This window comes from Echiichthys vipera (assembly GCF_963691815.1).
Source record: "Echiichthys vipera genome assembly, chromosome: 23".
In the NCBI taxonomy this organism is placed as follows: Eukaryota; Metazoa; Chordata; class Actinopteri; order Perciformes; family Trachinidae; genus Echiichthys; species Echiichthys vipera.
This window is the reverse complement of record NC_139848.1, coordinates 6444488-6457720: the sequence shown is the minus strand read 5'-3', so window position 1 is coordinate 6457720 and position 13233 is coordinate 6444488. Positions and strand designations below refer to the sequence as shown.

Sequence of the window (13233 nt, the reverse complement as noted above, 5' to 3'; positions counted from 1 at the left end):
GCACGTGTAGTCGCCGTGCCGTGTCAATCAAGGGCTCAAGAACTCATTTGGGTGTGCAAACACTTCTGGTAGTCAGTGCTGACCCTTAAGGAATCTTTAAACCACGTGTAAACAGACTTATCAGCAGGGGAAATGTGTACAGAGCAGAGAGGCTTCAGTATTATGAACAGTATTTCTTTCGGTGGTGGGTATGATGTAACTGCTGTTGTAATGATGGAATAATACAAATAAATAATAAAATTGTGTATGTATTAACCTGAATTTACATAGGCAACACATAAACATGGAAAAGCATTCAATTATGTACTGTTAACAGATCAGAAACTAAAAAGAAGAACACTTTGATGGATGTTTCTAGTATTTATGTGACAACAATCAGCAAAGGAAACAAATCAGATGAGCATTTTTCCAATTATTCCGCCTCGACATGAACGCAGCACACATTATCTTGCAGTGTTAAGGAAAGAGAAGAATGATTTCTGTATCGACCCGGTGATTTGGGTCCCCTCTCAAATGTGCCGGGTTCTTCTCTGGCCAACCTTCCACCAAGTTTCATGAAAATCTGTCCGCCAGTTTCTCATCTATGAATTCCTTTAATACAGTTGAGAGCTCATCCATCATACGATAGAGACTCTCTGTTGTCACTTTGACAGCTGCTAGTTTCAATCAGGGCTCGCGCGTGAACAGTAACGGAGCAGCTTGACGCCTCAAATGTGAGGCGATGTGTGATATCTGAGGGGAGTGCGAGTCTCTCCCTGCACTGTCTCATCTCTGAGCCTCCGGCGGTTCGGAAAGTAGGTCAATACAGTGCAGATCACATTAGTTATACCTGTGTCCATTTGTCTTCGCGCGAGCTCAAAAGCGATCAGAATGGCTGCTGCCTTTATAATGAGGGACAAAATGTGTGTGTATGCATCAGAGCATTATCATTCATGTGGCTGCAGCTGAGGATTATTTTTATTATTACTTGCATTGCTTATTCTCTTGATTAGGCGGTTACTGTTTGAGCCAACACATAGAAAGCCGTTTTGCTTGTTTTGTCTAAGTAGAAGTCCAAAAATGTTCAATTTACAAAATAAAATCAAATCCAGAATGATTAGAGATTGAACAATTAATGAACAAAATAAAATAAAATACATAATTATTGCTGCTTATTCATTTTCTCAGTTAGATTTTTGGCTACATTTACTTAAACACTGCATATGCATCATAAACTGTAATGTGGATACTTATTACTGAGAACATTTCTTTAAAACTTTTAATCCCTTGATGAAGGCTTTTACTATTAAACGTCCCTATTTGAGATGAATAAGGGCGGTAGTAGCTCAGTCCATAGGTGACTGGGCTGGGAACCGGAGGGTTGCTGGTTCGAGTCCCTGTGTGGACCATGAATGGAGCGTGGACTGGTGGCTGGAGAGGTGCCAGAGTTCCTGGGCACTGCCGAGGTTCTGTTGAGCAAGGCACCGAACCCCCAACTGCTCGGGGCGCCTGTCACTGGCAGCCCCTTCGCTCTAACATCTCTCAATTAATTGCATGTATAGGTCCTGTGTGTGTATTTCGAGCCTGTGTGTGTGTAACATGAAAAATAATAGAGTGAAAATTAAATTTCCCCATTTGCGGGATTAATAAAGGAATTCTTCTTCTTAAGCTTCATATATAAAACTGTTTTTTCTCAGCTGGTGTCTCATGTTTATGTTGTCTTTACAGGAATAGTTCGACATTTAGGAAAAAAACACTTTACTGTTTTTCTTGCCCGACAGTAAGATGAAAAGAATTGTGTAATATAAAACCGTGCTTACACACAGCTAACAACAGCAAACAGAGGGCTGAGTCTTCATGTAAAATTTACTAAAATAAAAAAAGAACAATTCACCGAGGCCCTTTGATGAGACGAAACACACACAGACATCACGGATGCACAGACACACATTAGAAGCTCCTCATTGGTCTGTGACACTGTTTGATGTTTATTTTCAGCCACTCTGCATGATCAGTTTAAAAAATGCAGCCTTTTGCACTGCGATTCACATTCATACAGTTACCAGAACTCATGTAGCAGATTCAGAAAAGGTCTCCACAAAAGCCTTCATGGATTTATCTTTTGAAGTGTATTTGTTAGACCAGTATAAACGTGCCCTCCCTGTACAGTTTCAAAGGTTTATTGTCATAGCTGGACCTTCCTATCAAACGTTTCTTTTTCTTCATAGTTTTGTCGTGAGCTGCTTTTATTCTGTATCAGGCTATTGCTTGGAAAGTTGCCGCGCTAGCATTGGTGGTTGCTGCCTTCAGCTTGTCAGAAAATGTTTATCTGAGGTCAACGGTCTCCTGGCAAAATCAAGACGAGCCTCTCTCAGGTTTCAGTTGCGACTCAGCTGAGCTCTGAATTACCCAGAGGCAGTATGCTCAGCACCGACGGGTACATGAGTATAAGTAGACAGCGTCTGAGCTCTAAACCCGGCCTCAAACGATTCTCTCTGTTGCTCCAGAGCTTTAATGACCTAAGCAGCCTCTGCTAATTTCTATCTTTTCACTCCCACTACAAAGACTCCCCAGCAATTGTTGCTATAAGGAGAACCTGACGATTCATTTCAAATGCACGTTGCACACAGACTCTTTAGATTTCCAGTGCCTATGTGTGTGCATGTACTGCCTACATGTGGGTGAGGAGGGAGCTTTTGGGAAAAACTAATTACAAAAACAGAACAGAGAAAATTGGACAACAATGGCACGAGAAGAGAAGTTAAGTCCTTTAGTCTTTTCAGGCCGATTTATTGTTGTTGTAGGAACGATGTGGATTGTAAAGCAGGTGAAGTGGTTGTTTATGGCAGCACTGGTAATCACATTCACCGACACAGGCACCAGAGCCTGTGGGAGTGTGTGAGGGATGGAGCTAAGCACACACTTAATAATGATGACTATTCTCATGGCAAAACGCAGATAAAGAACGTGTGTGTCGCCCTATAAATCCAGATACTGAGTGTGCACGTTGCAGACTGTGCACCTGCCGAGTGCCAGGTGTGCGATAGGAATGATTTAGCACGCACAGCAAGCTGCGGTGGTCGCTGTGTGACATGCGGGTGCTCCTTATGCTGTGGCTTTTGAAATAATGCAGTATATGTGATTTACCTGTTCCAGCAGGTCTTCCACCTTCCTCTGCCAGCCCTCTCTGGCCGCCATCATCTCCAGTTCCTTCTGCTGGGAGATCTGAGTCAGCGCCGCCTGTTTGTCTGCTTCATACTCTTCATTCAACTCCTCTTTCAACAAACGCACCTCCTCCCTACAGAGAGACAGAAAAAGCTACTGTAGTTCATTGCATTTGCGCCCTTCCTGCTTCATTGTATGCTGCTAAAGGATATCTGTAAATGCTGTATGGTTCTATTAACTTTCGTCCGATTGTGTTATTTTCCAATTCCTCCTTATAAATATCCATGAGTGCTTTGGCAGAAAGAGTCGACTTGTTATGCAAATAACAAGTGTGATTGTGAAGCAGAGGAGGCGAGAGATGACAGTGATGAATAAGCAAACAATCGGGAGGCAAAACACCAGAGAGTGACACTGACAGGCTGACAGAGAGTGAAACACATACGAGGACAGTTTTTTGTTTTGTTTTTTTTTTTTTACCGCAGTGCATCTCTCCATTTCTGGTCCAAGTCATCTGCCATCTTGTCCATCTTCTGTTTCTCTTCTGTTCTGATGGACATCACTCTGGCGTCATGCTGCTGTCTCTGGGTCTCGATCTCCTCCTGAAAACACAAACAAGTGCACAAATGTAACCACAACAGTCCAGATCTTTTTGGTTTGTCATCCTGTCAGCCTTGTTTTTGACCATTACCTTCCTACCCCCCTTTAAAGGCACCGGTATGTTTCATCAGAACTGCGTGTCGGACAGTCACATAGTAACGCTCCTCATCAGGCCGGGTTGCTTGATTTGAGCTGCCCATTTTTTATAAAAATGTCCATTGTATATGCATTTATATTCCCCTTATGGTTTCCATCACAGTGTTGTAAAACCAGCCGAACTATGGTCATATTTCCATTATTTGGACGATGCTTTATGTCCTGCACGTTATTTTCATTTTGCACTGAAGTACTTAATAAAATGAGAAAATACTGTAACGGACTGTTCTGACTGTTAATGTTAATGTTAGAATGTGTCCCTGTTCGAGTGAATCACTGAAACGTCCCACAGGTCAGTGAAGTGACACGGTTTTTTTACAGTGGCTGGAAGCCTGTAGTTAGAAAGACGAGTAAAAACGAGAGGTAAAAGTTAGAAGGTTGTTCTTTGTTGGCGTCGGCTGCGGCCCACAGTAGCCGTGTTCAGTTAGAAAATAAAGCGCATTGACTGGATAAAGTCTCACCGCTTGATCATTGAGGGATGCTACAATACTTAGGCTTTACCATGTAGTTATTTCACACCGACTATTACTCATCCAATTACCAGAAAACATGCAATATCGTGATTTATGGAGATATGAAATGACCTACATCAGTATAGAAGATTTTAACCACCTCTGATCTTATCATCTCAAAAGATCACACACTGGTCATTCATTCATTCATTCATTCATCTTTTACTGCTTGTCCCTATCGGGGTCGCGGGGGGGCTGGAGCCGACCCCAGCTGACATTGGGCGTGAGGCGGGGTCCACCCTGGACAGGACGCCAGTCTATCACAGGGCACAACATTGGTCATTATCTCAGGATAACCTCGAGGTCCGCAGCTATAAAAGCAGTACATTGTGATGAATGTAATCATTAAAAAGATTGGATAATTAAATCTGCATTTTGATACTGTATGTACTGAAACTGTCTGCTTTAATCTCTGGTCCGCGTGTGGAGTGTTGGTTACGTCATTCAGTGTTTGAGTACTGAATCATTACCAGAACAATGTGAAGCCACTCAGAGTGAGAGAATCTTCTCCCTGACCAGATGCAGCATTTCAATAGCTGAACGCTGGGTGACTCATAATGCCCACCTCCACATCTTTTTATAATGCTGCGGCTGCAGGGCATTTATAATGTGCTGGGTCCAAAGCAGAAAAACTAACTCCACAAGGTCAGCGGTTTCCTCCTTGCTGAAGAGGCTCCGGGGTTTATCTGCTGATGAGTTCATTAAAGGACCTAAAAGCTTGTGTGTTCAGCTTCGAGGTAAAGTACTTGAGTGGTTAAATCTCGACTCGTGCCAGAAATGCCAGAAATTATGTTTGAGAGGGCATTTTTCCATTTCAATAGACCTAAATAAGTATGTTCTCTGCGTTACTGATCGTCACTGGGGAGCAAATCTGGGAGCAGAGATTGATTAGTTACCATTGTTTCAGGGCCGCGGCACAGATTATCTGGGGGGGGGTCGGATATTTATAGTGATGGAGATGCTTCAGTAAGTTTGGTCCACACTGGTCTGGACCGCTCAGTTAAAGTCACTCACCGTTTCAACAACATTAGAGACACAAAAAGATGAAACACTCAGTGGAGATGAGTCACACACTGAATTGAAATTGAGCCTTGTAATTTGATCATAATCACTTGGAATATTTCCTTGTGCTGCGGTTTATCAACAACAACAAATAATATTTTTGAAGGTTTACAACATGACACTTCATAAAACAGCCTGTGGCGCCAGTGAGTAATATACTATTTAATATGACATTAGTGGATTGTAAGTAGTATTTATGGGTGTGTGTGTGTTTGTGTGTGTGTGTGTATATGTATGTGTGTGTGTGTGTGTGTGTGTGTGTGTGTGTGTGTGTGTGTGTGTGTGTGTGTGTATGTGTGTGTGTTTGTATGTGTGTATGTATGTGTGTATGTGTGCGTGTGTGTGTGTGTGTATAAATGTTGTATTTTTAATCATATAGTTAAGTAGTTTAGTCCAATGTTCACAAGATAGAGAGTAACGCATAATAAAATACATCAATAATAAAAAAGTAGAATATTTTAGGGGTAAAGGTATAAAGTGGCATAACATGTAAATAAGAACCACTTAAGTAGCTTTCCACCAATGCTTAATTGTTAGTAGAGTACAACACTTCCACGACATACTATATATTGTATCATCTGTTGTATTTATCTGTACCAAATATATATATTTTTCTAACGATCACTGCTGTATTATCTTATTACCACAAAATAAACATCACAATATTGCTCTGTGGAAAATAATCTGCACATTTTATACAATTTCATAGTGAAAGAAGTTTAGTTTAAGGTTTTGAGTTCTGCTTATGGTCCTTATATTAAAGTAAGAAGCTCCTGAGTGCTGCTTCACTGTGAGGCTGCGCTCGTCTGCCTCTGTTCTCCTGCAATGAGCTCAGTGTGAACACAAGATACAATCCTGTGTTTGGCCCTTTTTTGTTTTTTTAACAGCCTAAATTGTCTCTTTTTATAGAACCAGGGCTCTGACGGGAAAGCTCTCTGCAATTTCATCTAATTCTCACTCCTCTTTCAGTCTCTGTCCTTCCCTTTTATCACCACTCGTTCTGTCTTTCATTAAGCTTTTGGTATTCATTGATGCTGCGTCCTTTTATTATTTTTGCAATGATTCAATTGTCCCAATAACTGCTGACAGTATCCTTGATTAATCATTTTGCTAATAATAATAATAATAATATAAATATATATAAAAAACTGATCTCTGCCCGTCTCTTCTCGGTCTTATACCCGCAGGGCTCTTTTCAAAAACAAGGCCGCTCAACTCGAAATAGCCTCATCATAATTATCTCGCAGCTGGCCTTCAGTGCGCCACTTATTTCTCCGTTAAATCTCATTTCCTGCTACAAAATGTTCTTCCTCTCGCTCATCTCTCCATCCTTCCTTTCTTTCTCACTCCCTCTGTGTTTCGCTGAAGCTTTAGAAAAGCTACAATCGGATTCCCTGCAAAAAATCATCCAGTTTGATTGATTGACGGACTTGAACACACATTGATTCACATGGTAATGAAGAAAATGAATGACTGGCAGTCTGACTGTAGCAGTTAAAGTCTCTTTGAACCCTCATCCTTAGAAAGAACTCCACCTCTGAGTGCGACAGAGATGAAGGTCGAGGTGAAATGTGAGGGACTCAGCGACGCTGGACCTCGACTCTTCATACTGTAAGGAGCATAACCTGAAAAAGGATTGTGATGGTTCATCACCAAGATCAACGCCAACCAGCTGCAGCTGCAGAAATAATGGTAACACCTAGAGTTTTATAAATTATAGCTCAACCTTCTTGCTGATTTCTCTGAAACCCTGTTCATTATATTTATGTAAGGTTTGTCTTTTGTGGGTCCATAGGTGACTTGGCTGGAGGGTCGCTGGTTTGAGTCCCTGTGTGGACCATGAATGGACTGTGGACTGGTGGCTGGAGAGGTGCCAGTTCATCTCCTGGGCACTGCCGAGGTGCTGTTGAGCAAGGCACCGAACCCCCAACTGCTCTGGGCGCCAGTCACTGGCAGCCCCCTCGCTCTGACATCTCTCCATTAATTGCATGTATATAGGTCCTGTCTGTGCATGTGTGTGTATTTCAGGCCTGTGTGTGTCCATGCATGTGTGTGTATTTCAGGCCTGTGTGTGTCTGTGCATGTGTGTGTATTTCAGGCCTGTGTGTGTCTGTGCATGTGTGTGTATTTCAGGCCTGTGTGTGTCTGTGCATGTGTGTGTATTTCAGGCCTGTGTGTGTCTGTGCATGTGTGCGTATTTCAGGCCTGTGTGTGTCTGTGCATGTGTGCGTATTTCAGGCCTGTGTGTGTCTGTGCATGTGTGCGTATTTCAGGCCTGTGTGTGTCTGTGCATGTGTGTGTATTTCAGGCCTGTGTGTGTCTGTGCATGTGTGTGTATTTCAGGCCTGTGTGTGTCTGTGCATGTGTGTGTATTTCAGGCCTGTGTGTGTCTGTGCATGTGTGTGTATTTCGGGCCTGTGTGTGTGTAACATGAAAATAAATAATAGAGTGAAAATTGAATTTCCCCGTTGCGGGACAAATAAAGGAATTCTTCTTCTTCTTCTTCTTCTTCTTCTACTTAGTATCGATTTTTTGCACCTACCGTTATATTATCTCAGTCTTTCGTCTTTGTATCTGCACTCTTCCAACTTTGTTTTGCAGCAGCTCGTCATTATAAATAAACGTTCATCTTGTCTGTGTCGGTTGTTTGACACCGACACTTAAGAGCTACATTTAATTAGTACACCTCCAATTACTTAATTCCAGTTCATTGTTAGCGTTAACCTAGATAGTCTTTGAGCTGAACACGCAGAAATGTTAAATTTGTCTACAGGCAAGCATAAAATTAAATATAGATAATATGATATATAATAATAGATGTTCCCATAAGAAATAAAGTATGGATTATTCTTTCCTTAGGGGGTTGAAGAAGTTTCATATTTCCTCTATAATTAGTGAAAACTACATTATTTCCAGAAAACGAGCCGGTAATATAAAGCTTCTAGTGTACAAAGGTTCATTGAAGCAGCAGCAGTGAAGAAATACAGTGTAGATAAAAATGAAATGGGAAAAAAATTCAATACTGAGTTGTCTGGCAGTCCATATATAAGACCCAACATACATCCACAAACTCTAAAACAAATGGTGGGAGTTTGGTTTGAAAAATTGAACATGTTGTTTTATTGTGGTTAACAGAATGCCAACCATTCCCGTATATTTTGGTCCTGTATGAAAATACAGTCATTCTAGGATATGCTGCTCTAGGCCTAGTCTGCCGGGGGATAATTACTGTCTTACGGTCTGTATCATTCATGTCTCATCAATGCATGTTACTAATTCAACTTCTTCCCCAGAGTTGTTTGTGCTTTGTCGTCTCGCAGGTCTCTGCTGATGGTGGTGGTGCCTGCTGCCGTGGTCCTGCATGACGCTTCCTGCTGCTGTTATAATCTATCACCTCAGCTGTGCTTGTTTCTACTATTCTGCTGTATTAACTGCCATAACATATAAGTCATATTCACATTACTATAGATATTATTAGAGTTACTGGAAGTGTGTCTGTCTCTGTCTTTGTGTCTCTCTTTCTCTCTCTGTCCATCTGTACGTCTTTTCTCTCTCTCTCTCTCCTTTTCTTCCTCTCTCCGGTGCAGACAGATGTCCGTCCTCTACAGAGCTGGGTCTGTCTGACGTTTCTGCCTGTTCTACTGGGGAATTGTTGGGTCTGTGTAAATCATAAATAAGTCATAGAGTGTGGTCTTTACCTTCTCTGTAAAGTGTCCTGAGATAACTTTTGTTATGATTTGGCACTATAAATAAAATTGAATTGAATTGATATAGTATTACCAATGTTCCTCTGTATTTATATCTAGGACTGATACCAGATGATGTGGTAGGTAAAGAAGGCATATACCTGTTTAAGATCCTGTTCATTGCAGCTAAGAAAGCCATTACAAGGAGTTGGCTGAGAACTGACCCACCTGGACTGAGCCACTGGCCAGACATGGTAGAAGGAATTTGATTAATCTAACAAATTACTCTTCAAATCAAAACAGAGCTGTGTGCTGTAAGATGGAGAAAATGGCACCTTTATGACGCCAAGTAGTGATTGATTATCCCCCCTTGTCTTTCTGTATTTTTTTTTTTACAGATTTTTTTAAGTATCTTGGTCTTATCCTCCCTCACCTGTAGGTCAGTCAGCAGGTTGCTCGTCTCTCGGACACGGGCTCTAGTGGCGTCGAGCTCGATCTTGAGTTTCTCCTGCGTTTCCCTCAGACAGTTGATCTGTGTCTGAGCTGAACCCATGTTCTGCTCCCCCTCCCTCACCAGCTCCTGGAGGTGGGACACCTGGAGACAACAGCAGAGGGGTTATTACACCATCATCAGAAGATCGGTGTAGGGCTCTAACTTGACGGTTCCTACCTCCTGATTGGCCATGTTGAGCTTGGCCGAGAGCTCCTCTTTCAAGTTGTCAAGTTGCTGCTGGAGGCGGTCGCGCTGCTCCTCCAACGACAGACGCTTAATCTCAAACTCCTGACTCATTTTCTGGAGAGAAGGAAGAGAAAAGAGACAGGAAGAAAAAGAAAGAGGGTGAAAAGACAAGAAGACACTCAGTACTGTTATGTATATGTATATTTAAAAACCATCACTGACAAAAAAAAGGAGAAACGATCCACATATTAAGTGTTAAGGTCTGGCAGCTCCTCTCGTTTCTGCAGTATTCCTACAGAAAGTCTAATCTCTAGAAGAGGAGGGGACTTAAGGAGCCACCGCAAATCCCATTTGGCCTGTAATTTGGAGTCGGGGCAGTTGTTGAGTGTGAAGCGATGCGACTGAATGAAGGAGCGGCACGTCATTGTCATTTGAAACTTAAAAGGCCATCTCATCCAACCAACCAAACGGTTTCTATAAACCCTTCAAACCACAGCACCAAATCCTTTCTGGGCCACACACAATTTCTCCTCTGACTTCCTGTTTTTTCTTAGCCTTTCTTAGCCCTTAATAGCATTACAGGCTAGCACTGATATCTAAAGAGTGGATACGTTTAGTGAAATACAAAGCTTTACAAAACACAAAAAGCTCATTGTGTTGTTGTTTGTATTGTAGCAGCTGTTGGATAAACTGCACCGCAGTGTCCTTAAAGACAAAGAATCATTTATACACTTTAACACCTGCTGAAGTAATGTGAATTATATACAGTACAAACAAGCCTTATTTTCTGATACACACGTGGGACATGCATTTGTTATCCTAGTTACAGAAGTATTCTTTGGACATGTATACAGCTCATTCAGAATATGCATCTCAATGTGTTTTTACCACACTTATCTGTGTGTTGCTGTGGTTGCTGTACACACACCAACTAGCCTTGAGTTTGCAGGCTGAGGTAGAGACGCACATGCAAAAGAAAAGCCCACATTTGCGGTATGAAGGAGAAACACACCTTCTTTTAAACATTATAAAAGACTTGGATATCAACAGGTTTGGATATGTGTGAATATGTGAAAATGGGCTTGTATTTCAATCTGTATTCACCACCTCGAGTTGTCTGAAACACAGGTTGTAACCACGGGGAATCTTTTCCACCTCTACCTTCCTCCCCGCGCGACGTGATGCTACTGTAAAGCATCTGATCTTATCCACGCGGGAGTCAACCTGTAATCCACACGCTCTTTATTTAACCCAATTACGGTAGATGTGCCTGACTGTATCACGCTGCTTCAAGGTTCAATTTCAACATCCATAAAAAAAAAAACATACAACCTAATTAACTGAGATTAATTGAGAATTAACACCGACAAAAGATAAAGATAACATTAAACTATACTCCGTAATAAAAACAAGCGCATACAAAACTAGGAATGAAATTACATTAAAATACAAATGAAGAGTTGTTGATTATGGGAAAAGTCCTAATGACAGTTAATGACAGGAATATTTACCATTATGCATTTATTGAACTTATTATGCATTAAAAAACTTCTTGAAATTTAAATATAATTAAACTAAAAAACAAATTAAAAAATGTACTGTATCGTGGCTATACAATTTACTCTTTAAGCGAAATGAATATCTTTGTGTTTAGAGTGTTGGTCGAACAAATCAAGGTGTTTAATGACATTACCTTGGGTTTTACAGCCCTACAATTAACCGTGGGAATAATCACATTACGCTGTTTAGACGATAATGAATATAACTGCAGATAATTGTTTAACCAGACAATCCGTGCTGTTGACACTGATGACCAAACAGTACACTGTGATACATCCCCCTCCATCTGGAAACAACCACACAAGACGAATTCATTCATTCATTTACATCCACAGAAGAGCCGTCAGCAGGAGGGAGATTAGAGATCTGGACTGAGAGCTATTCTGCTGCTGCCTCCTCTAGTGTCGACTCCATTATGAATTAATATGTCGCAAGCAGTAATTTGTAGAATTAATAATTGTATTTCCTCGGTTGAGAAACTGTTAATTGATGAAGACGGTGATATTTTATGACCTCTTGTGACTACCTATTTCTCTCTCTGTCCTCCTGTATCCTCTTATTTCGCTTTAAACGTAAAATCTAAAGACGATGAGACGCCGCACCGCTCTTACATAATATTTCCTTCTATCATAATTTCTCTCTCGTCCAAATCTCCATCCGTTCTCTCCATCGCTCTTCCTTTCAGGGAATCTAAAAGCACACACCCACTTGCTCGCACACGGCTCCCGCTTGGCTTGGAGGCAGGATTTAATGTCAGTGAAAATCAACCAATTAGCAGTCAGCTTCAAACAGCATCGGAAGCATGAGCTTAAGAGAGAGAGAGAGGGGGGGGGGGGGACGTTATGAAAGAGAGGAGATATAGGAAGAGACAGAGAGGGGGACATTGAGTTCAAAATTATTTAAAACTCAGGAAGTGGGTAATCGTTTCAGAGGCAGAAAATAAGCCGTGGTGTTAAAGACACAGTGGTGTGAGTGACTCTGGTGGTGATACACCATGTTGCCTTCATGCCTCCGAGCCAATTCACTTTCACTGAAGTTGAACAAGCTCCAGTGTGAATGAGAGTGGCAGTGTTCGCTCAGTGCAGGTGGAGCCATGTGAGCGTGAATGAACTGGGTGTAATGTGCTGGAGAGCGGGAGCAAAAGAAAACCCTCTTCTTCTACCTTTCCAGGGAACAAAAATTATAACTTCCCTGACCGATCAGATGAGGACAGCCACACTTGTAAACGCCATGTGATTGGACGATTCTGGTGACGTCATCCTGCGTCATCGGCCCGACACAGACCCACGCAGGGGGGAATTCTGGTGACTGACAGCAAGTCACGCTGCAGAACTCAACTGCTTCTTATGTGTTTATGTGTGCTCACCAAGAACGTACGGTATATGCATTATTAGCGCAGGAAAGCAACTGGACCTTATGTGTCTTAACATGATGAGGAAAACAGAAACAGGATGGTCTTTTATTTACTGTATCTACATTTTGTGATAGACTGAAAATAAAGCGTGAAATAATTTGTATCCCCCTGTAACGTTTGCAAGGAAAGAAGAAACGTTACTAGTTATGATCTGAAATATGTGCAAAATTAAACACTTGATAGTAGGACATCATCTGTGCGTTTTACGGAGGGGATACATTTTGTTGCAGAACTAAAAATCGCAAAAAATGCGATAGAGAAACACCACAAACATGGTCAGCATGCTCTTAAAGCTATATTGTGTACAGCATATTGAATTAAACCCCACTCTGACTAGATTTACATTACAGGGGCGTTGGGGATTACTGCAATACTGAATAGACGGCATCTTGACATTACAAGATGTCGACAGTTAAAAGAGAG

The 13233-nt window shown here is 41.6% G+C and overlaps 1 protein-coding gene across 1 annotated transcript in view; it reads right to left on the bottom strand.

Annotated features, from left to right (window-relative positions):
- Nucleotides 1-13233, bottom strand: part of fam184aa (family with sequence similarity 184 member Aa) — a gene marked incomplete at both ends in the record, with an annotated part of 42981 nt that overhangs the window by 10345 nt on the left and 19403 nt on the right. Inside the window, 4 exons of the mRNA XM_083937822.1 lie at nucleotides 3127-3277; nucleotides 3622-3743; nucleotides 9591-9752; nucleotides 9828-9950. Coding sequence (XP_083793948.1) covers nucleotides 3127-3277; nucleotides 3622-3743; nucleotides 9591-9752; nucleotides 9828-9950 — 558 coding nt within the window. The remainder of the gene's footprint in view (nucleotides 1-3126; nucleotides 3278-3621; nucleotides 3744-9590; nucleotides 9753-9827; nucleotides 9951-13233) is intronic.